Source organism: Mixophyes fleayi, chromosome 2 (genome assembly GCF_038048845.1).
Source record: "Mixophyes fleayi isolate aMixFle1 chromosome 2, aMixFle1.hap1, whole genome shotgun sequence".
Lineage (NCBI taxonomy): Eukaryota > Metazoa > Chordata > Amphibia > Anura > Limnodynastidae > Mixophyes > Mixophyes fleayi.
In genome coordinates, this window is record NC_134403.1 from 89336888 (window position 1) to 89363151 (window position 26264).

General features: G+C 36.9%; 1 protein-coding gene across 5 annotated transcripts in view; it reads left to right on the top strand.

The window, feature by feature from the left end:
* Positions 1 to 21806, top strand: part of ITGA7 (integrin subunit alpha 7) — a 139272-nt gene extending 117466 nt beyond the window's left edge. For 4 of the 5 annotated variants that reach the window (XM_075199610.1, XM_075199606.1, XM_075199605.1 and 1 more), the window contains 12 exons: positions 51 to 166; positions 1915 to 2104; positions 2384 to 2467; positions 3601 to 3680; positions 6581 to 6658; positions 6790 to 6892; positions 8553 to 8735; positions 8817 to 8921; positions 9917 to 10030; positions 10128 to 10226; positions 12317 to 12442; positions 18724 to 21806. In XM_075199610.1, the coding sequence (XP_075055711.1) occupies positions 51 to 166; positions 1915 to 2104; positions 2384 to 2467; positions 3601 to 3680; positions 6581 to 6658; positions 6790 to 6892; positions 8553 to 8735; positions 8817 to 8921; positions 9917 to 10030; positions 10128 to 10226; positions 12317 to 12442; positions 18724 to 18897 (1452 nt within the window). In that variant the 3' untranslated portion in view covers positions 18898 to 21806. Of the gene's footprint in view, positions 1 to 50; positions 167 to 1914; positions 2105 to 2383; positions 2468 to 3600; positions 3681 to 6580; positions 6659 to 6789; positions 6893 to 8552; positions 8736 to 8816; positions 8922 to 9916; positions 10031 to 10127; positions 10227 to 12316; positions 12443 to 13226; positions 13344 to 18723 lie in introns of all 5 variants that reach the window. The other variant, XM_075199607.1, reaches the window with a different exon arrangement.
* Positions 21807 to 26264: the final 4458 nt, after the last annotated feature.

Sequence of the window (26264 nt, forward strand, 5' to 3'; positions counted from 1 at the left end):
TTTTATGCAATTAAAAAATGATAAAATATGGTTTTTATGCTTCTAATCAGGTGAACTTCCTTAGAGAAGGTTGCGGAGAAGACAAAATTTGTCATAGTAACCTGCAGTTGAACTACACTTTCTGCTCTCGAGTCGGTAAAACTGACCAGTTTATACCACTACCTGTGTAAGTACAATGACTGAATTCATTATCAACTCACAACACAGTATAATTGCTTAGAGTCCTTAGACCATAAGAAGCACTTTTTTTAATTTTCAAAAAAGTCCCAAAATGTTTTCCAGTATCTAGTGGTCCTGATATCTGAACCAATGTCGCCAAAGTCTTTCCCTTCTGGCCAGTCCTACACTAAATATAAGCATGAATTAATTCTGACCATTAACATGCTAATCGCTAGGCTTTTAATCTGGGTTGAGGCTTACGTGCACACAGCTTTTAAAGACAAGTCCTTCCCCAAGCAGTAGCAGCTTTTGGACACCTAGGGGATCACCTGACACAAGTTGGATTTAAATAATGTACGGAACAAGAAATGTGGTGCAATATATATACTAAATGAAGTTTGTTGTGAATTGTCTATTTTGGCGGTACAGTAGGATATTGTCATTAATACAGAATAAATCTTTCTTCTCTATTATGATTTGTTATCAGCACTTTCTATCACTTATCTACCTCTTTTCTACCTTTGTCTATTAGTCTTTCTCTATTTTTCATAAAAACAACTATTTCTATGTAAATATTTAAACAGGAAATATAGTATTAAAATGTAAAAATCTAAATAATAATGACAATTAAATATTTTGTAAATGTAGGAGAAAGCAGTGACTGTCGGAGTAGCTGTTGTTAAACACAAAATTAAAACCATATGGTTTCCGTTTTTTTCATTTTCCTACTGTAAATAAGCATTTTAAGCCCTTTAATATTATTGTAATAAAGCCAACTGCTATAATGTCCTATTCATATAATTACCAGCTCTATCTTGTCCCTTGTAGCACAGGTGAGGAGCTAATTTTCAGGCTAGGTTGAGTTCATCTACCAGAAGTACTCTGTATGCAGAAAGAATATCTTAATAATATACCCAGTGTTGGAAGTGGGCTGGTATATGTTGGTACGCCATACCGCCTCTTCTCCTACTGCTTTCATTGTAAAACTCTCACTTCCATTCACTTTTAATGTCCATACCGTTAGCATCACATCCCTCTGCATACTGTAGAGAATATGTATGTGGACCTTTTAAATGATCACGTACCATATGGCACCAACAATGTACTAGACACCTCACCACTCAGCAATAGGTAGATTTAATGTAGCACAGCATTAAAAATAATCCTTTACTGAAACCTAATACATATATTAAAAATTGTATACAAAAAAAAAGCTCTCAGTGAAACAAAATAAATCTCTGGAGGATGTTAAACTATATCAACCGCAGCTGATGTATTTTTGGGGCAGAGATTGTCCTTACTAATTGCGTAGATAGAATAACCAATAGAAGCAGTATATATGCAAAATCAATTAACAGAAGCAAAAATCAATTGAAAACAAACATTATCACAATAACATCATGACAATTATAAGATCATAACAATGCTGGCTAATGTACAGACAAAAAAAATAAAAAGATAAAAACAATATGTTACTATACTCATACTGTAAACTATCTATACTGTAAACTGTAAACTATTTATATATATATACACATATATATATATATATATATATATATATATATATATATATATATATATATATATTCACTATACAATGCTGCCCAGCATGGTGTTGAATGATAACAAAATGTATTAAATTATTATGCAATAAATTCAATGTAATAGGACAAATGTCTTGAATTCTATGTTGTAAAGTGTGCCCTCGTGTGGACTATAATTGTTTCAAACTTTGTCTAACTGGAATTCTAGAGAGAACAAGGTTCCGGTGTTTTCACTGACTGACCAGAAGGACATTGTGCTGAAGATCACAGTTAATAATTTTCCATCGGACCCGGTTAATCCACATCTTAACGGAGATGACGCTCATGAAGCTCAACTCACTGCAACCTTCCCTGACACAATGTCCTACTCTGCTGTCCGTCCAGCTGTCTTACCAATGGTATGAAAAATATCTAAAATACATGTATTGCTGAATGTCTGCCTCTGAAGTTTGAAAATAGTTTCAAATAAATAATACATGTGGATTGTGGGAGAATTAGAGTGAAAACTCTCTGGTTCAATATATACGACCTAGTGGAAGCTCTTTATATTGTGGAGTGTCTCGCAATAATTGTAATAACTGTTTAATTACTTTTTAATGTATTGATTCTCAGTGGTTGAGACAATGTATAGCTCACAATTTAAGAACTCAGTGATTCTATGTATTCTTCACCTCCAGGACAAGTCAGTGGTTTGTCATTCCAATGATAATGCATCCCAGGCTGTATGTGAACTTGGCAACCCCATGAAGAGAAATGCTGAGGTATCTGTGTCCTGCTTCTATTTTTCTTATTCTTTATTTATAAAGATACATATTGTGGAGGACTTACAATATATGGGGTTAGTTATGGTGCAAAAAAATATTTTTAATTGGCAAATATATTAGAATAGATGAATAGATAAAAAATGCAGCCAAAGCGGTTTTTTATCTGGTCTGCAAAACTGAGAGTGTTTAAAAAAAAAAAAAATACATATATATATATATATATATATATATATATATATATATATATATATATATATATATATATATTCATCCATTATAGCTTGTTTAAATATTCTGCCTGTAATAATCAAACCTTTTTTTAATCAATTCTGCCACTTGATGTGGTGCTGTCTATAATATTACCACCAATGCGTTGTAAAGGGCATTTAACAACTAATAAACAGTGGTCCGTTCATTGATCTGTAGGAGTCAATGGTCAGTTCAATGACCTTTGTGTTTACATTAAGAACCTTTACAAATACAGCTCCTGTTTTTTGGCTTGTTGACATATGTCCTTTGCTGACCACCCAACAATTATTTGTTAATCTAAAATGGACATTTACATATATTCATTTCAAGCTATCCCCATTCATTCACCAAATTAAAGTGGAAGAATGCAAGAATGAGACCATTGCTGTGTTTTATTGTTCAGCACTGTGAATGCTATTATGCCCATTGCAATGTCCTCAGTACAGTTTTGACCATTTTGACCAAAAGGTGGTTAATAGTAGCTCTTGTATCAATAATGTTACTAGGTCCTAGTGATTCAATAGGCTGCATTCTTAGGAAAATTTGCCCACAAAGTAGTGATGGGTTCACAATAATTATTCCAAGTTACCGATCTCCTGGAAGGTATTAAAAGATGAGAAAAATGTGGAAGCTGTATTTATTAAGGTAGCGACCTCAGCTAACCTTGGAACAGATTTATATAAGACCTAAACAAAAGGAAAGCCAGTGTCAATGCCAGTTTCTTTGTCATTAGGGTATGGATACCTAAGCTTTGTCTTTCAGACTCTAGTTTATATTTTATTTTTAGGATTTTCCAGCTAGACACACCCTTCATCACAGACTGTCTCTTTGTCTACCTGCTGTTAACTCTCTTTGATTTATAACTTGTATTTGTGTTTCAGGTAATATTCTATATGGTTATCAGTACCCAGGGAATCACTATTGAGACTACAGAATTAGAGGTCAAAGTTGAACTGGCCACGTACGTTTTTATCTACAGTATGATATAATTTAAAATGTGTAAAATCAACCAATTGAATGTGTAGTTCATAAACACCACCAAACATTGCTTATGATTTCAGCAAAATGACTTCATTCAGTTAATCATAACGGACATTATGTAAATGAACGTGAGGGATTTGTTTCTAACATTTTCAAAAACAAATGTAAATACATGGGTGGACACATAAAATCTTTATCAAATCATAATGACACAAAAGAAATAAAATAGAGTATAGTTACAGCTAGTAATAGCTAGAATTCAAGTTGTCATATATGACCAATAAGAAGGGAAACCAAAGCCCCCAGTGCTATAGTTGTCAATTTAGTCTCACAGGAAGGAAAATTCTTTCCTAGCCCCAAACACCCAATCAGATAAATATCCTGGATCAATCATCCCCATTATGTCCTCTACTATTTATTTACAGACACCACTTCTTGTAACAAAATCATCCAATGCATTTTAAATTCCATTTGTCAATTTACCATCACCACCACATGTTGAAAGGAATTCCACAGCTTAACCCACCCTTCCAGAGGTTACCCACCCTTACAGTAAAGAACCCTTTTCTATGCACATGACAAAACCATCATTCTTCCATTCACAATTGATTACTTCTTTTCCTCTGTATGGTCCGTGGTTCAAAACAAGTTCATTACTCAAATGTTTGTATTGACTTTGAATATATTTCTACATATATAGTAGGTCATCTCTAACGCACATTTTTAAACAATCCTAGCCTCTCTATATAATTTAACCCTTCCATTCCCTTTATTGAAGTTGCCCGACTCATTCCCTAGTTCACCTAAATGTACCTCATATTCAATATGTAGTCTAATTAATGGTGTATGTAATGGTAATACTGTGTTTGCATCTCCCTATTTATGCATCCCAGATCTTATTTGTCTTTGCAGCTGCTGCCTGTGTGCTTCTACTCCGCTTTCTGTCAATTAGTATTCCTACATCCTTTTCAAGCTCAGTTTTCCCCATTTGTATCCCATTTAATGTTTAAATTGCAAACTTATTACAATGGCTGGGTTAATAACTCTATATTTATCTATTTTAAATTTCTTCTGCTATGTTGTGGCTCACTTGTTATTGTGTCTAATTTTTCTGTAGCAACTTACTACCCTCCTCTGTTTTAATAAACTTGTATATCTTAGTGCCATCACCAAAAATGGACAATTTACTTTCTATTCCATCTACAAGGCCATTATAAGAAAATATTAAAAAGGACAGGGCCCTATACTGATATGTGTGGTACACCACTAATAATTTTAGCTAAGTCTAAATACGTTCCATTTATAACTACCCATTGTCTTCTATACTTCAATCAGTTCTGTACCCATGTAATACATTTTCCCCTTGACCTCTCATCTTATGAATCAGATTTATGTGGAACAGTACTGAATGCTTTTGCAAAATCCAAATATATTACATCAATTGAACTACCAAGATCCAGTTTGAAATCTACCTCCCATGACTATGAACCATATACAGTATGTTAGGCATGACCGGTCTTTATGAAACCATGCTGACATTGCTGTGTTATGAAAATATTTTCAGTATGAATTTCCCGATTATGAGGAGTCCATAAATATAAGAAATAGTGGTCTATCAAATACCAAAAATTAGATCCTTTAACATATGTGGAATAGTCTGGGCCAGGTGCTTTATCTGTCTTGATCTTGTTGATACATAACTGCACCTCTGTTTGTAAAAGTTTAATAGTGTACTTAGGGTTTTGCTCCACTACTTATTCCCCAGTATGTTTTTCCCCTTTATACATAAAATAAAAGTAAATAAAAATAAAAACAACCCTATACTTTTTAGTTGACCACTGCTATACTGCTATACTTTATTTATGCTATCCTCATTTATGACCAAGCTAGTTTTCAGGATTTAGGATGGATCTGATCTAAATACATTATGCCAGTGGTTCCCAAACTGTGTGCCGTGGCTCCCTGGGGTGCCGTGGCAATCTTACAGGGGTGCCTTGGCCAGGGCCAGTGGTAAGCAAGGTGGGGGGCTACTTGGTAATTATTATGGCTTAGGGGTGCCTTGAAAAATTTATGGAGACACCTAACGGTGCCTCAAACTCAGAAAGTTTGGGATCCACTGCATTATGCATTATAGTCATATGTGTTTAGTAACAATTTATTTGATTTAATTAAATTTAAATATTTAATTACAATTACTAAATACTTACCAGTATAATATATAATGTATTTAGACAGGATACATTTTAATTACAATTATTTTTAAACCAATACATTGTGTTAGTCCATTTGTTGTTAAATACATATCTTACTGGCAGCCAGTGTTGTTTTAGGGAGTGCAAAACCTGTTTACACATAATTTAGAATGGGTATAAAAAAAAATTTTTTAAAGTCTGTCATATTAGGAAAATAGGCAAAAATGATTTTTTTTTCATAATTCTGCTCTTTTTTAAAAAATATTTTGCACAAAGCCCATTACTTTACCTAAAATATAATCACAGTTTGTTTTAATTTTTACTGGGTCTTCCTTGACCACCATTGCAGGTTCAATGTCAACTGGATCTAATAGCACTGCATCTGTTAGATCCAGTTTATGTGGATCTAATAGTTCTGGCAGGCAGGAGAGCCCTGATATTGGTATATCTAGGGACTGCCCTAGGTTGAGGGAAGTATGGTGCGAGCACATCACATGACATAAATGTGCTTGTGTGCATCAGCCCTTAGGTTTGATAGCCTTGGACTGTTTAGTAGTTTTGGCTGCAATATTCTTCTCCATTTCAAGATGCAGAAAATAAAGTCAGCATTTAGTCCTTGTAAACCATATAATGTTTACTTTTGTTGTTAAAGAAATAGTGTAGCACTAATAAGGTTATGTCTTTGTAGGATAAGCGAGCAAATAAACCTGCCTACTGTGCTTGCCAAAGCCAAAGTGATTATTGAACTGCCGCTGGCCGTCTCTGGGTGAGTAGACTGGCTGTGCTCCTATTTCTTGGGCAGATATCGGTTATATTTATATTGACAGAGGCACTGCTGTATGGTTCAGTGGGGAAATCATGTAAAGCTGACATGGATGTTACCTGGTTCTCTTGCAGGGAAGCAAAGCCAAACCGACTGTTTTATAGCGGGGAGGTAATGGGAGAATCAGCAATGAAAGATGAAGAAGATGTGGGAAGCCCTGTGGATATCGAAGTGACCGTTTGTACCTTTTTTTTTTTTTAAAAAGTTTTATTTTGAGAAGGTCAATAATGAGCATCAGTCAAAGACAAAATCTGTTACAATCAAGCATATTCAGGGACTAATACAATCATTGTACATCATAATGAGAAGAGTCTTGATATTGACCAAATTTTAACTATAAGAATAGAAGAAAGAATAGACAGAAAAGGGAGGCTAGTCAGAGAAATGTGGGCAAGATATAGGAGGCGGTGTGCGTTTGTACCTTTTTAATATCTCTCAGTTACATTAGTAACATTAGTTAATCAGCATTAACTCCAGACTCAGTAATTACACATATTGCTAATTCACACTTAAACTAATTGACATGTAGGGGCCTTAGTTTTAGAAATGTAATTCTTATGTCACTGCTTCACTTATGCAACTGCTTTGCTTAAATGATTGTGAAGCATCTTTACATTCAGTTATCACCCATACATCTCTAGTCCATCCTATTCCTTAATATATATTCCTTGGCCAATCTTTCCCTGGCACTCAAACAATATTAGGTCCTGCTGCCCACTACACCATCTATATGCTGCCTTATATAGCCTGACAATCACGTTCACAATACTCACTCACCTTACTAACCTGTATGATCACCTTGGATGATTGCTTGGAGTTTCTGAAGTACTGGTACTTTGTGTTTATTGTCCTGTACTGTTTTACCCTGTATAGTCTACTGTTTGTACCATGTACGGCGCTGCGGAAACCTTGTGGCGCCTAACAAATAAACGATAATAATAATAATAATAATCACCTGCATACGTCATTCACTCTTTGTTTCACCACTGAAATGTCCCTCACCTGTTCTTACTAGTTCTAGTGCTTAAATACCACTAACCCACTTAAATGAATCATGAGAGTTAGGTGACATTATATTTATTAAAACTGGCATTTTTGTATAGGATATTTTATTAAAATAGAAATGAGTTTTCCAATAAAAGTGCACCTGGAAATTGCAAAAAGTGTTCCACATTAATGCACATATTCGCACTCAGCAAAGAACACACTGATCTGTAAGCTCTTCCATCAAGAGATTCAATTTTTGCACCAATGCAGACGTCACCATCTTGACCCCCAATTTCAAAAACAGCTTTTACACTGTTCTTTTGCAAAATACTTGTACAGTTTCCCAGCTATGTGCCTCTAACCTTGCATCACTACTTCACCATATAACGCATGTAACCACCCAAACTCTACTCGTCTGCCTGCCAGATTAACATCCTTCCACATTTATTTTCTAAATGCAAATTGCTGACTTAATTTGTGTAAAACACAATTAACTAATTCAGCTTATGTTAGATCAATGGAAAAAATAAGTGTAAAAGTAGAAGCAGACTACTGTTAGTGCTCAGGTTGGCAGGTATGCATTCCAATAACCTATATCCACTAAAGTTGTCTATACGCTCGTGACCCGCTTTGTTACACTTGTCCCACTAACCCACCCAACAACATGCTTGCTCTTTAAACATACTTACATGTCATGTTTCTATCATCAATATACTGTATGCTAATTACTCTCATAAGCTGTCTAAGTATATCTGTTGACAATTTTCAAAATGTTTATTTAATAAAATGATATTTCTAGCTGAAATGATACGGTGTGTTTGTATATTAATATGTAGGATATGTTCTTCAGGTATCAAACAGAGGGAAGTCTTTGCGTACTCTGGGTTCTGCATACCTGAACCTGATGTGGCCACATGAAATGGCCAACGGCAAATGGCTGCTGTACCCAATGAAGATTCAGTTGAAGGAGAAGGAGCACTCTGGTCATAGCATGGAGTGCAGTCCTATCAACGCAATCAACCCCCTCAGACTGGTTGGTGGAGTCTCTCTTTGTTCTTACTCCCTATATAGATGATCACTTACATTCTACTTAAACCACACCCTTCTCTTCTAGGACACAGTGACAGCAAACACAAAGTCCTTGACGCAAGTTCAGAGTAAAAGTTCGGCAAGCCGGTGGCCCCTTGCGTATCCAGCAAAGAAGAAGGATGTAGTTTTGGTAATTCTCACCACTATACATTGTGATATAATAGAAAAGTTCAGGGGAAATCACAGGTATAATATTATTGTTTGCCCTTGTGATCATGGTAAATACTTACCAAGCTGTTCATTACCCACAGAGACCATATTGATTAACTTTGAACACTGTGCATAGACACGATAACACAATACTCTCATTTTACCAGTAACTCTGCAGCACAGGAAACTATAATAAACTATACAAAAAGAAAATAATTTATAGAAATAGAACAAGGACCTACGAGGTTGACAGAAATGTGGTGGACATGAGACAGAGCTTAGAGGGGGTTCTGCTCCTGAGAGTTTACATTCTATGTTACATGTAAAAAAATTAAATTAAGGGATATTTACATTGTTCATTGTAAATGTGTTACAATGAAGATGTATAGTTATATAAAAAGTAGGTTATACATATATCCTTATATCCAAATTGAAAGCAAAAGAGGCATAGTTGATACATCCTAACGAAATGAACAAATATGGATTGTTGTATGGTCCTATTAGTCCACTTTGTTGTGCTGGCTGAGCAGTGGAACAGTTGCAAATCATATGATGTCATGCTGTGGGCAGGGGTCTGTGTATTAACCGTGAACAGAAAGGTGGACTAGAGGCGTGCAGTATATTCTGTTTTTAAACTCACCAGGATGAAATCGATTTTGACTTCAATTAAATCAAATCTAGGAACTGTATAAATTGTTCAGCAGAACAAGAGAAGAAATTTGGGGGCTGATGCTGAGTTGGGCATACACCAATTTGCCTAGAGTAAAATGTGCAAATTTGTACTCTGCATGCCCACAAACAAAATATATGCCTACGTCTGTATTCAGATTTGGTACTTGCATGCTTGGAGAGCTGGGGTTGGGGATGGAAGGGGCATGCAAATGCAGACTGAGTACAGCAATGTGTGTTTGTGTCTTTTTTCAATGCTACTATTACACGTGTCAGTGCTAAACATGGTGTTTGTTTCTTTTTCAGGACTGTGCTCATGGCACTGCTCATTGTACAATATTCCAATGTCCTTTGTATAGTTTTGACCGGCAGGTGGTGCTAAATGTTCATGGTCGACTTTGGAATAGCAGCTTTTTAGAGGTGATTACCCTTATAAACTCATCCATTATTTGTCCACTATTTCTGATTTTGAATATTTTCTGCTACTTTTCTCATTTAATCTTTGTTTTTGGTATAGGATTACCCATCTGGTAGTTCCATAGAGGTGATAATCAGAGCAAACATTACTGTGAAGTCCAGTATTAAAAATCTGGTTTTGAGAGATGCTACAACACAGGTACTTGACACCTTACTGTTATCATTATCATCATCGTCATAGTTTATTTGTAAGGCACCACAAAACTCCTCACTGCTGGACATTTGGTACAAGTCATACATATGAACAAATCATACATAAAAACAGATCACAAGGTTGATGAAGAATGTGAGGACATGAGACAGAGGGTCGAAAGGGCCCTGTTTGCAAGAGATTGCAGTCTAGAGGGAGAAGTTAGCGCTGAGACAATAGGATCTAGCAGCACTCTGAGTAGAGATTGGGGCAGTAGTTTGTAACCAGGTGGAGAAGTATCAGGTAGGGGTAGAGTAGGATATAGTGAAGAGGTTGGTTTTGAGAGAGTGCTTGAAAGAATGAATGCTGGTATAGAGTATGGTCAGGCAGGGTAAGGAGTTCCTTCAGTGGATAGCAGCACAGGAGAAGATTTGGAGTCAGAGGTGGTAATCAGAGAGCAGATAGGCACAGTTCAGATAGAGCTCTAAGATGGCATAAGGGAGAGTATCTCATGACGAGGTCAGACTTGTATGTGGGTAAGTGTTGGTGAAGCCTTTGAAGATAAGTGAAAGTAGTTTTAAATGGATTCTGAATAGAACAAGGAGCAGGTGAAAGAATTGACAGAGTGGTACAGTGGATGTGGAGCAACAAGAAAGAAGGATCAGTCTCGGTGCAGCATTTAGGAGAAATTGTAGTGGGAATAGATTGGTGAGGTGAATGCCAGTTAGAAGGAGGTTTAAGTAGTGTAAATGGGAGATAGTGAGAGAATGGACAAGGATTTTAGTAACATCCAGCATGAGAAAAAGGAATATCCTGACAATTGTTTTGATGGTGCAGGCGACATGAGAGCATAAGAAATTGCATATGTGGATTACGGATGAGGGTGGAGTGGAAGATGACACTATGATAGCGAATATAGGGGTCACTAGAGCGCAAGTTGTTATCAGCAGGGAGGAGACTTAAAGGGGGGAAGTGACACTTGGAGATGGGAAGATGATGAGCTCAGTTTTGGACATATTGAGCTTTATGCAGTATTGGAACATCTAAGGGGAGATGGAGGAGAAGCAGTTGCACACATGTGATAAAAAAGAGTAGAGACTTTGGCTTCATCTACATAGAGGTGGAAGTGGAGGCTGAAGGAGAGTTATTAGTTAACTGAGAGAAGAGGTATAAAGAGAAAAGCAAGGGACAAGAACAGAACCTTGAGGGACTTCTACAGATAGAAGAAAAGGAAAGGATGTGCCAGGAGACCCTGAAAGTTAGGAAGGTTGGAAGTGAAGCAAGAGAAAACAGGGGAGCAAAGACTAAGGGCATGCAGGATGTGCAGGAGAAGAAAGAAGTCGATGGTGTAGAAATCAGCAGAGAGGTCAAGGAGAAGGAGTAGGGAGAAGTGACACCTTAACTTAGCTGTGAGTAGATCATTGATCACTTTTGTGAGGGCAGTCGTGGTGAAGTGAGGAGGGCGGAAGTCCAATAGCAGAGGGTCGATGAGAGAGTGGGTGGAATGAGTGCGTTAGGCATTTGTACAAAAGTCGCTCAGTTTGGAAGCAAAAGGAATAGAGTAATTAAGCGGTAGTTGAAGAGTGAGGTAGGGTTGAGAGATGATTTATTTTGGATAGGAAATATTAGCACATATTTGAAGATAGAAGGAAACAATAACTGTGAAAAGGGACGGGTTGAAAAGGTAAACAAGGTGATAGCAAGTGTTAGGGGAGAGAGTGGAGGAATTGGCAGGGTGTGAGGTCAAGGGATCAGGTTGAGATGGATGAGAAAGGAGTGCAAAGACCTTGTCCTCAGTAATGAAAGAGAAAGAACTGAGAGTTAGGTCCAGGAGTGGTGGAGAAGGAAGGTGCAGGGTTCTGGATGTAGCGAGAGATGTTTTTGTCTTATCAATTCTCAGCCTTTTGTTAACCTTAACTATTATTACTTGCCTTGTGCAGCACATATCTTCATTATTCCATATATATCTATAGCCCCCTCATTACAATAAAGGCTATATTAGTGGCCAACCAAAGACATAAAGGTATAATTAACCCTATCATTTTTGCAGCCCTATCACTATTTAACTATTTTAATTCTCTTTGTGGTGATCTCTGCAGATTTCTGTGATGCTGTACTCCGACCTTGATGTTGTGGCTTATGGGGGTATTCCCTGGTGGATTATTCTCATTGCCGTACTGGCTGGCATACTGCTGCTCTTACTCTTAGTTTGGATCCTGTGGAAGGTAAGCATTGGCCCTTGATGTTGCTGCTGTTAAGAAAGCTATGCTAAATTTTCCATCTCATTTCTCATCTCAATGACTTACCATATTTTGTTTAAGGAAAACGGCATGTTACAAATCCTACTCTACACAATGCCAGGACTCATGTGTATGAAGTTGACACCCTCGACCAAGGCTTGGCAGCTGCGTAGCGCACAAGGCTAAAGAAGGCACCACATGAGTGGATGAGAGTAGTCACTCAAATCACCTCATTAGATACCCTTTTTAGCCAGGTACATCTCTCAGTTGCCAGCCATATACGGCTAATCACAATACAAATGTGATTCGGCCGGTTGTAGCCAATCTCTTTGATATTATGAGACAAAATTCTGGAGGGTCAATGAGCCTCTGTAGGATCTACCTGTCGCTTTACAGTGAAGATATTAAAGATCATAATTCTCTACTGCTAGTCAGCACTTGCATTGATGTCACCATACAGTTCCACAATGCATTAGTGATCGCTTAATAGAGATGTCTATTTCTGTGCTAATTATTCTGTATTTAGGTTATATGTATCTAATCTGACATCCAGCATATTTCGTTATTACATTTCTTTTATTAATTTTGTTTTCCATCCCTTGTTTTTGTATTATAGAAATGTAATAGATTATTCTCCTCCTATTCACTCTGACGCTGGACTCAGTGCATCCATTTAACTACTTACTCTTTTTAAACTTTATTGCAACAACTTAGTCTGAGCACTTTTTACAACTCTTAGTTCACTGCTTTCTTCAACTGTTACTTCCAGTGTGGTTTCTTCAAGAGGGAGTCTGCAGAGTCTAAGTATACCACAAACTACTATCGGGCACACCTGGGGGTACAGCCCTCTGAGGCAGATAGGCAAGCCGAGGAGGAGGACTAGCTGGTAACACCCAGCACTTGTGTGTTGTGAATTGTTGCATAGTGCTCCACACCCCAAGCCTAATCAACCTTGGTGTTTAAAATTAACCCATTGCATTGTGATTGGCTTTGTATATTAGTATTTTTAATGAATGGGGTAGGTCAGTTTTCATTGGACAAACATATTGATTAATATTTTGTAATGCAACTGGCAAATGTAGAATATGCCTCTAATGTTTGCTTAAATGAACTTTAGTGCATGATGTTTGGCAGCTAAATGCTAAAGTATAGATGGGTTCGCTTAAGAAGCATGTTTGGCTAGTTGTTCCTCTATCGTAAACCTAAACCAGTGGATACATAATAATAATATCAGCCCCTCCTTCCTATATGAGTTTTAGTGGCATATTTATTAAGCTATCTAGCCTGTTTAATACCATGAAGCAATCTTTTACTGGCATGATCTTTGTTTACACCCCTCTTCTGGTTAATCACATTGAATTCGATGCAAAATATTCAGTATAACTTGTCTTTTTTTTAATGGCGTGAAATTGAGATTTCACTGAAAACTATGCCCACCTATCAACCATTGCTTTCAATAGAGCTAGAGCTTTCATTATTTCCATTGATACAGTACTTTATTACCTGTTAAATTCCACATTCCCAGCACTGTAGTTCTGTTTTTCTTAAATGTGCCTTTTTAAGGCTATTTCTACCCACAAAGTTATTTTTACATCACCAGCCTACCGCCACCTAGCAAATGTGTGGTGGACCCCCACAGTTTGGGAGTACTCAGCCTACCAGTGCTGCATCCAGAGGTTAAGTAAGGCTTCTCTCTATGCAGGACTTCTTTTACAGCTCACGCTTTGTTGATGTGGAGAGAAGACCCGATGCAGCACTGCCAGGGCTGGACACTAGTGAATTATGGGGATCCCTAGCATAATTAGATTATTACATTATTTAGATACATTTTATCCATTTACCTGCTGTAATAGAAATAAGTTATATATTTAATGCAGCCTATATATAATACTGGTAAAGATTGTCCAAGGATTAAAATGCTATATACAGAGGCGTATCACTCTGGACCTCACAATAAAATTTTCCAATGGGGCATTGGCTGTCCCCCACTTATCTCTGGGCCCTAAAGGTGCAACAAGAGTAGTTTCACCAGATGTGTAGACTTTTTTGGAGCATTGTTGCCAACTGTTAGTAAATTTTCTGTAAATAATCAGTAAAAAAAAATCTAAATCAGTATAAATACATGACATTCTGACAGTGCTAACACCACTTGTTTAAGTCTGAGTAGGGTTTTGAGTCCCTTGCTTTTATTCCATGGACCCATTTATCTTTGGTATGCTACTACTTTTCGTAGATATTTTAGAATGACAAGAATGTTTTTTCATTTTTCTAAAGTTAGAGATAAAAACAATATTTTCTAGGGTTGTAGCCCTGGTTTAGAGATTCTGAGCCTGATTCAAGTTCGAACACATCTTGCATGTTAGTTGCATTTGAAAAAAGAGCACCGTCCGGATTCAAACCCAAGCGTGTACCAAGATGTGTTATCCATTTGAATCTGGATGTAAGTACGCTCTGTCTAAACTGAACTTGCCTTACGTAGACAGACAGGACAGACTGCAGTATACAAACAAACGTATGTAAGGTCACATCAGAGGGCATACAAAAATTGTGTATTATAAAATAAACAAGCAACTCTTAACAGTATAATCATTAATAAAAATATTCATTTAACTTTTTTCTTAACATTAAATACATAAATAAAGATGCTTTTAATGTGCACTATACATACAATGCCTTTTACTAGGTTATCTTACTTGTATACACATGTTCTGTGCTATCTAGTGGTATCCATACATGTAGTTTGTAAAGCAAAAGCAATACCATTCCAGTCATCACTATCAGTCAGCACTTACACCTGCCAATTAGTTGGTGCAAATGGTACTGCTGAACCCAAGCACCCTTACGAGAAACCCAGGATATGAATCGGCAGCATCTGCATCAGAACGCCCATACTGTACATGGCCTACGTTAGTCGACCCCTTCCCTCCCCCCGTCCCGCCCCTCCCCTCATGTCATAGGATGATGTAATTGTCATTTGCGTCCAGACATGAATTGCGTTCATTTGCGTAAGGTGAGTTTCTGATCTTGTGCAGACGTGCGTTCAAACGTGAACAAGGCCCTCTTAGACTGAACCCAGTTACAGTGGAAAAGGCATATTTGTATTGCATTCTCAAAAACGACCCATGGGTTGGCCTTCACTTCTCAAGGAGCAGTAGTGGAATTTGGCACTAAATGCTAGCTGTGAGAGATGTTTCAAATATAAGAACTTGTAGGGAATATTTATGAAAAGTATGGCGAAGAAAAGAGTGGTATTGCCTATATCATCCATACAATGTAATTTTGCTAGTACACATTAGAAAACATAAGACAACATCTAATTTGTGGGACGGATTTTACAAATAATCACCAATATTCACTAATCTTATCAAACAGAAACTCTCCACACTTAAATATGTTTTAATTTGCAAAGATGTTTTGCTAGTTAAAGGACAGAAAAGTTCACTTATAAAGTGCAAAACATGTATGTTTGCCGATATTTACTGTCTGCGCAAATGAGCCTACTTCTTCTCCTAGTTCTTCATAGGTAAACGTTAACATTCAGTTTTGGGAACTGGTCCCGGAAAATCAGCCTGCACCTAATTTCACAAGTTTTGAAGTCTGCCAGGAGTGGGGTGGGGTGGAGTGAGAACATAATTTCTACATTAATCTTACAACCACTCTAACACATTCCCCTTCATTCATTTCAATTGTTTTCTTCAAAAACACTGCTTGATTCGGCTTTATTTATAACTTTATAATTATAAATTAATTAATTAATGTCTTGCTTAAATAATCATTAGAGTGAGTACACATTGGAACTGCCTTTTTTAAATGTGCCACTTTTATTTGTGGGAAAGTTTTTGTTATATTGGTTGAAATATACTTTCTCATATGAAGTGTAAGGTGTAAATGGTATTCTATTGAAAATATAGGACAACTCCAGCAAAGAAAAAGATCTAATTGGTTCACCGTAGGTCTAATTGAATGATAAAATGAGTATATTAAAGTATAGGGATAAAATATACATTTTTAAATTTGATCAGTAGCGCAACTGTAATATGGGGTGTGTAAGGCCCCACTAAATAAAGGCAAACTATAAACAAAGAAAAAAATGATTACAGCGCTCCAAATGGTCAAAATATAATTATGCCAAACACTGTGCTGAAAAGGTATATTAGATAGAATATATTTATATATAAACAGTATCACATCTAAATAGATGAAAGAGTATCTTAAAAATACACATATAACCCACATAAAAAAAATGACTGAATGTGAGCTCAAGATGATAAAAAGGAACACAAGTGTAAGTTGTAATAACAACGCTGTTCCAATAACTTTGAAAAATGATAAAACTCAAGAACTCATTTTATTTTGTAATCTCCAAGATCACTAATGAGAGTTCAACGAAGAATATGACATGTAGAGACTCTTAGGGAAAGTTGTGGCGTGCTGATGTAAATAGATAAAATAAAGTTTTTCGATATTATCCAAAGGTGCACCTTGTGTGATGAGTGATCGAAAGTACTTAAATATGATATAATAATCCAATGAAGAACTTGAATTACCTGACATGCAGTTAATCTGTCCGGACACTTGCTGCAGCAAGTCATAGATAATGTTCCAGTCAGCAAATGAGATGTTTTGTTTCCTTGAAATTTGTGCACAATATAAAGAATATTTGGGCCACTTCACCCGATTGATGTTGTAATTCCGTAATTAGAACTCCTTGCACGCTTTCAGCAAAGTGATTTTTTTCTAAGAGTCCCAGTCAGTCATTGAAATTAATGAAAATAAAATTAACTTCCGATTTAGTGGAGCAGCGTGTAGATTGTTAACCTGACGCGTTTCATTACCTACACGATAATTTCCTCAGAGGAAAAATACTACAGCAAAACTTTGTGTAAAGTCCAGCTCACAATGAGAAAATGAAAATGAAAAATACAGCAACAATTTGTGTAAAGTCCAGCTCACAATGAAAAACCACCTCTCCAGGGTGTTCCTCTAATACTCATTGTCCTAATTGGAACCCTTTACCAGCTAGGTGAAAAATAAACTCATAGCCTAATGGTGTGGGGTGTGTTCAACTCCTTGTTACCTACTGCTCCTGAGTACCTGTAAATTAAAGTCCTTTGACGAGGGGTAAAATTGCTGTGCAGCCTCCCCAAAACCTGATGCTCCCTAAATGTGCCTTCTCCACCTATTGAATCTTATTCAAATTGTCTACGCCTGCAAATAGAAATCATATTTATTTGCATTTGGGTGCATAACTTGACCATTTCTGGTGCCCCAACCAACATTCAGCAAGGAATGCCCAATTCACCAGATATACCTATCAAGAGATGTTATATTTTAGCACCCCTGCAGGCCCTGCCTTTTTTTCATAAAAAAATCCATTTAGTTTCGAAATAAAAAGGTGTATTTGCTCAAATGGTATAAGCAATGCCCATGTTTTGCACTTTTGTACATGACCTTTAGTATATTTTTTTTACTATTTAATGGGAACTTTATTTTCTGTGCATGATCAAATATAGCTATCAGCATGTCATTTTGCAAAAAGTAGCATAAACACTAATCCCACCACAATACTAGTGAGACTAATTAGTATATTTGTGGATTAGAATGCATTACATTATATAGTGGGGGCAGTGTGGTATGCTGTTTTCTATTGTAATATTTTGTTCTGGAAGATAGGTAGTACAACACCACATAATGTTCTATATCTCATCTTGTACATCCTGCTATACCGTGTGACAGAAGTGTAACTAGGACTTTTTTGTGCTGTATGTATGATTTTGTAATTACACCCAACCCTCTGCAACAAAATTTAGGTACCCCCCTTTTAACAATACCACACCCCCTCTTCACCATGCCCTACCCTTTCACTATGCTAGACCACACAAGGCATATAACATTTGTAAACTTACTAGAGGAGCAGCATAGTTATCTATATCTACAGAGCAAAACAGATACCAAGCCACGTTGCACAGATCCCATTGTCATGTTTTATTTATTTTTATTTTAACTCTGCTCCCTACCCTACTTGATCCATTATTCAATATGATATTGCTACTCCCTCCAACTTGTCTGTACCCTGGACTCTTGTCCTCCTTTACTCCTGTGCCCTATGTGGTCACTCATAGCAAGCCCGCTATGCAATGTGGAGAATGAAGTGGGGGTGCTGTTTGCTGCATTCTCTAATACCCTGCAAGTCTCTTGACTCATTAATCAAGCAGGATGCTTTTATCACTTTTTCCTCATCTAATGACTTTTTGTTCTCTTCTCAGTGTGGGTTTTTTAAGAGGAAGCATTACCCGGATGAGAAGTTGCCACAGTACCATGCTGTGAAGATCCCACGGGAAGAGCGCCCCATGGTCCTGGAAGAGAAGACAGGGACCATTAAAAAGAAAGACTGGGTGACAAACTGGACTGAGGATGGGCCTATAAACAATTCTTCCTAACCTCTTCTGCATTATTTCCTCACGGACTCTGATCCTTCCTGTGAGCTGACCTTATAATGGGAAGGCTGGATCCTTTGGTTTTGGGTGGTTTCTTATATTTGGTTTTATGCTGTTTTGTATATAGAGAAATTTCCATTTTTGGGGACATTACAGCCTCGGCTTGATCTCTGCTGCTTAAATCGTTCAGCTCCATCAGCCACCTCAGTGGCATCAGCACATTACAGCCTCTGGAGTGAAGTTAAGGGAAATACAGCTAGTGTCTTCAAATAATAATGTTAGCCTCCCAGTAAGATTATGAAAAGCACTGTGGGTCCTCCTGAAAATGAAGATCACTATTAATGGATCCGTCCCTGCAGTCAATGACACTGATACTGTAGCATCACTGGTTCCCTGCAAGCCTAGAGCCCTGGAGACTTTCAGGATTGTATAGATGGGTCGCTGGACATTCAAATTAAATAATAAGACTTTATCCACTACAATAGGAACTTGATATTATATTATGTATATAAGTATTTGTGAGAGTGTGAACATTGGCTTATAAACTTCATATCCAGCTTCTACAGCATAAATATATATTAAATCTCAAGTGTGAATGGTTTTAGCATCATGAGACAGTGCCAGTCATAGAGAATGGTTACATGTATGGAAGTAATTACCCCTAAATCAGCATCTATTTTATATGAGTGTTTAGGGGTGTTATGTTGACATGACAGTGTAAATTGGTAGTGTAAATGTTTCATCCAGCAATCCAAGTAATATGTCTGCCCTCTTTTAACAATCAGGTGTGATTGCTGTTCTAGACAGGAAAACCCCAAAAAAGAAAACAATTAATTTATTTAGACCACTTTAATCATTGTTGGTTTATTAAAGTGATAATAGAATGTGTGAACACTTACATTATTCCAACCTGTATTATTATTTCCCATGTGTGTACATGGTAACATCCATTGATTTTAATGTCTTTAGTTGGAACTATAAGGACCAACACTGATGATGTCAGACACAAGTACATGTCTATAGAATAACTGATAAACATAGACCTAACACATCTTTGGTTACGGTGCTATTTATTACCTTATAAAAGGTGGCTTATATTGCTATATTTATTAATATAGACAAACTCACAGTTCGTAAACACAAAAATGAACCCATAATTGCTGTTCAAAATACAGTATATTCTCTCATGTTTTCTCCAAGAGCATGGCGCAATTCACATATTATCGCACTCCTTCCAATGTAAGGCTGCAGAACTCTTCCATCTTATTAAATGGAAATTATAGAGGAGGCATTTCTTGCTTGTCTTTTACTTTTAAAAGCTGCCTGTTATTAATAATGTAATGTGTGGTAGTATTATGCAGTCTACTGTTATTCCAAATGAAAATGCCAAAATAATAAAGCAAAGAAAAATATTGAAAAATGTTCAGCAGAAAAGTAATTGCTCCATATATGTCAAAGAAAATAGATTATGCCAATTCAACTAAGTGAATCTAATTGGCTCATTCCAAGGTTACTATAAAAAAAGGTGACATATGCAGAATAGAAGAATGAAAATAACTATAATGGAAAAATATTTTGCATAAAAGCATTACATATTTCACCTTTACTTTTTCTTACACATCTATAATAAATGAAACTTGGACGATAACATCAAAGGCCAGTCTTTCATCTGTCTTTAGACAGGTGTGGTTACCAAATAAGAGGCTATTCTAGTTTCCCAGAAGAATACACAATATGTTGAGAGGACAGAAATGACTACATTGAATCTAGCACTATTATTTGCAATATAACTAGAGTATACATTACATAATAACCACATACAGTAAAGAGGAGTTGCACCATTTCAATGGTTCATAGATCCCACTAGAAAACAGTGGTACTAAAGAAGCTGAAGCATAGAAGTTAAAGGTACTATTGACAGCATTTTATTACAGTACATTTCAATGAAGCATTTTATATATTGTATTTTGTACGCATGCTTATGGACTGAAATGCAAGTGGCTGCAAATAGAGGAGCACATAACTTTAAATCCTATCTAGCTCACATGTGGATAATGGCTTATTCTAAGTTGCTATAATATGCCATTAATTAAATTTAAATAAAAAACACATGAGAACTAGCAGTCAATTATGAAGTTGTTTCTGTCTGATATGCAAGCTGCATGTAATGTCTGCATAGAGTATGTACGCCATAGTCAGGATATGTTTGGAGAGAGTAGAGATGAGGAGGTTAAGTTGGGCTGTGGATGAAGTGTCAGGAAGAGGAAAGTGGAAAGAAGCTGTTATGATTCAGATAAGGAAATGTGGGGGAGTTTTAGGGAGTAAGTAGGGTTCACATACATCTCAGTTTTCCCAGGAATATTTTCCACAAGCAATGCTTAATGTGTTACAATTGAGATTTGTAATGCACCCAGATCACCACAATGAGTGAGAGAAGGGTACTATAATTGTTTTATTGGCACCCAAATAAAAGTAAGGTGTGGCTTTTATATAGTGTCAGGGAGTCCCAGCTTTGTGCAGGAGCCCTAAGGATGAGAGAAGGTGTGTATGCAATGAGCCCTACCTGAACAAGTAGCTTTCTTTATTCATATTGTACTTCAAAGCAGAAGTGACTAACAATGTAAATCCATTTCATCAGAGAATAGAACAAGCCTACTGGAAGTCAACTGTGCCTTGAATTTTAAAACCGATGTCTCTTCCAGATGCTGCATCACAGGTGATGATTGTGTTGTGTCCTTTTCTCATCTTCTAATGTATTTGTCATCTGAACAAGGTGCTGTTGCCATTACACTGGATGTGATATATATGATAGTTACCTACTATAATGTGTATTCATTATTTTGACAACAATATTTTTTGTCATGACAAAAGCTTAGAAAATGGTTAAATTAATAAATATATTTATACAATAATATTGTTGAGCATTGATTTGAACATTTTCTTTTTATTGGGTTTAAATTGTATTCACGTGCCCGTCCTTTTGCGGTGCCACCAATGATGCTGGGGCAACAGCACACGTGAACAGGCTGAGATAGCATGGTAAGTATAAGTTCCATGGATTGCTCCTCCTTCTGTTTTTATGGGAACAAAAAGAAGGGGATTTAGGTGCTCCAGCACTCATCTGCTATGAAAGAATAACTGTTAATAATTATCTACATTATGTACAATGTCAGTAACAGTAACCATAGAAAACTGTTAAATCAATGAACAATATCCAGAAAAGGACATCATTTCCAGGGCTATGCTTATTAAAATCTTTCCTTCCTTTGAATTTAAATAGAACATAAAACACTTTGAAAGGTACGTTTAACACCTTTGTACAATGTGTTCTCAAACTGCCATGATGATCCTACCTACATACCTCCCTACAGAGCCGTAACTTGGAATTCTAGCGCCTGGGGCGAGAAAGACAAATGCTGCCCCCCTAGCCCTCAATTTTAACTAAATTAACCTAAAATATTCCTAAATTGCGCCTGCCTTCAGCATTGCACCCTGGGCGGTCGTTCCCTGTCGCACAGCTCTAGTTACAGCCCTGCCTCCCTACGCTTGTTCTAATTAGGATGAAAAGAGGGCATGGTTATGCTACATGGGGATGGCCTCATCAGGATGGGGTTTAACATGTCCTCCAGGGGCATGCCACACAATTTTGAAATGCCCCTTTCCCCTTTAAACATCCTTTTAATGCCACGTGTGTTTGTTACCCACAGCGATTATGGGCCGCCCGTTAGCAGCACACATCTACAACTGTTGTGGAATCTGCCCAAAAGTCCTGATTTGCAGAATGGCAGGACAGTCCCCTCAAATCAGGACTGTACAACCTAAATCAGGACACTTGGGAGATTTGTCTCTAAATATGAAATACTTGTCTCTGGAAAAATGATTTGGTCTTCATAAAAATAGAAAATAAAGTCACTGCTATGGGTGGAGATGAGCAAATCTCAAAAGATAAATAAAACATTAGGATAGAGCTAAACTGAGTTGCAATAAATACAATTAATGAGACAAAAATCTAAAATGTGTTATTGTGATATTAGAGATCAAAAGTAATGTGATATATTTAACTGGCCAAAGATAGATATATTTAATCAGTTCAGTAACAAACCTAAAGGAAAAAAATCGTACTAAATGACAGGAAGCTGAAAAATAATAGGCACTCAAAGTGCAAGAAAACCTGACGTTTTGGCGTGGACGGGTTAATCAAAACAAAACCTCCGGGTCTATCTAAAATGGACTAACATCCCTAAAAATTATCTCTCACTCTCAATATTAAACACCAAGTACTGCCACCACTAAGATTTAGGTCAAGAACTGACACTTGCTTCACCAAAGCTGGGTACACACTACAGAATTTTCCACCAACTTTTTAGAAACTTTTTACAGTCATGTTGTCGTGAGCAATGATTGTAATTTCGTACTCACTGTCATGGATTGGTCGGAAACTTATACACATTACACAACAGAAAGGAGATTTAAACGAAAATATTGAACGGTACGACCAACCAAATGAGGCGACAATCATCCATTTGGGCAGACTTTCAACCACCGTGACACTGACCCGACTTTCGAACGAGCGGTCGTATGTCGACTGGTTGAGCCGATTATTGGACAAAACCCCTATAATGTGTACCCAGCTTTACACCCTGACTGATCCCAAACTCAAATCAAAATCTGATTTAATAAGAGTTACTGTAAATTAAACATAAATGTAGTGTCATAAAAACCAATCCTATCTGATATTTGATTTTTCTTTAGAAGAACATTAAATGTGATTTATTATGACAAAAATCACAAGGATTATTGAATAAAAATTGTGATAACAAATTGACATGCATGTATATAAATGCAAACCAGCTTCTTTAAAATTAAATAAAAATAAAATGTAGCTCTGGGTTATCATAACTCACTTCTGGAACATATCAGAGATAATTCCACTAAACATGTTTGATTTTCCACACACATGCATATGAAACATGATTACTTTTAATGGAGAAATACATCCCTTAGGGATAAATCATTGATATGTTATGTTGTTACTTTTGTTGGTTACAAATGTATACAGAGGTCTTCTCAAACATGGATTATGGAAAGTATTTCTTTGATCCATTATGCTTCCCACAAGGATTATAGAGTGAACTTGGAGTGACCCAAATAGACATTTTAGCCAACTTTTCCTTAGAACTCTCAAGTGGGCAATAAAATGGGTTGATTGTAATCAAGTTGCCAGTAAACTAATGTTCTCCCTCTAGACCCTCTTCAGCATAGCATACACCACTCCCTAACCCCGCCCCCCCTAACCCCGCCCCCCACTCCTTCTCTGTTCTGATCCCAAATCCTCTTGATCCTCAACCTCTCCCCATATTGTTGGTAAAATTTGCATCGCTATCTAACATATTCATGTTTTGTGATTGTAGTTACAGACTAACTTCTCAGTTTGGTTGAATGTTTGTTTGGTGAGAATGTAACTTTCACTTATTTTGTTTGTAATGTCTTTTTTTAGGTTACATTTATTAATTAATCTACTATTGTAAACTGATCTTTGGCTCATCACTTGTGACATACAGTAGAGTAACTTTATACATCAATTGACCAGATCAAGGTTTGTGAAATAGTAAAAAAAATATATATATTAGCTGATGATAGGCTAACAGAACCATAAAGAGAGCATTATCTGGAACTTCTAACTCACCCACATCTATTTCACAATAGGTTCTATCTACAGACCCCCTGGATACAGCAATGGGTATTCTGCGTGTGCCAACCATTGCTACCCTGTACCCCAGGTGGTGGAAGGATACCTTTGTTTTTATTAATCATAATTCTTTCTTTGTGATTATAGTCTCTCTTGGTATTTACATACAGATGTGTTCATTAGAGATGCTTGAACCATTTTGAAAACAGGTTGAAAATCCTAGGACACTACAACTTTTGCAAGTTTGAAAGATTTTTACATGGTCCAAGCAGGTACAAGCTTTTTCTATGTTTACCAAGCCTGTTTTCAATTGACCAGTCCTGGTGGGCATCCGCTAAGCCCATTTGACATTAATTATGATAGTGTTTGATGTCCCTCAACATTAACAACACATATGTGTTACACATTAGATCATGCTTACCAAGTTTTCCTCATTAGCTTCAGGGAGATCCCGGGAGAGGGGGGTGTGCAGGGGTGGGTCTTGATGAATCCCATCATTTTCACCCCGTCCCCTAAATGATTGTCACAATTTTGGCCAATTACAGGAGGGGCGGGGCTAAGATGACGCAATATTTATGCCATTAAGCCCCACCCCCGCCACTTATCTCCCAGAAATGCGGGAGTCTCCCGGACATTTCGGCAGAGTAGGCAACTATGCGTTAAAGAAAAGCAGCTGATGAATCTCTAGAGACTGAAGTGCCTTTTACATTTCTGTCTCCATTACTGAAGTCATGTTGTCTTACCTGTCAGTCTTTGATTAAAGCTTGGTCTCTATGAAAATGGCCACCTCCATAGGGATCAATACATGGACATAGGACACAATTTTTGAACGGTGTCAACATGCCACAGATGGCAAAGCCAACCACGTCTTGTACTGGCTCAGCATCAGGGAGAATGCCAGACTCTTCAGGGAGTGAGGGAGATCACCCCTATTTCAGGGAGTCTCCCTGACATTCAGGGAGAGTTGGCAAGTGTGCATTAGATCATGAAACACTTCGATGTATGTGTGACTTATTCAAACTGCAAATGAACTGGCTCCAAATCACGAGCAAACTACAATCAAGACTAGGATACCAAAAAAAATGATCTGACATATTCATTTCTACGCCTACGACATATCTGTCCGGACTAAACTATTTTTTGAGAACAGGCTAAGGAATTTGATGAACACTTTGAATTCTATCGAGCTAGTGTTACCTATACCCATCTATATACTGCATTATATTTTATCATTTTAATATTTTAGGATTTGTCAGTTCTTCCATTTGCAATTTAGATTAATTTAGTAAGCATTAAGGTTGAATCAGAAAGTCTGATTGTGTGATACAAGTATGCCAAATATTGGCTCTATCTTTGATGTCCTTTATTACTAGAAATGGGTGTATCTATTAAGGAGATTTCTCAATTCCGCCAAATTTGAGAATTCACCAATGGGATATAAATTTGCAAATCAATCTCAGTTCTCCAAAAACTTGCCAAATGAATAATGACCACTGGGGATTCTGCCAATCACAGTGCACAGGATTTTCAGAGCCAATCAGCAAGCATCATCATTAATTAAAGGACCGTCTGACACTCATTGTTCCTGGATTTTATTAGGAGGAAAAGTCACTTTACTACATAACTGTATATACTGTAGTATTTCCTGTCATTAGCTGTCTAGGTGGAGAAATATTCAGGC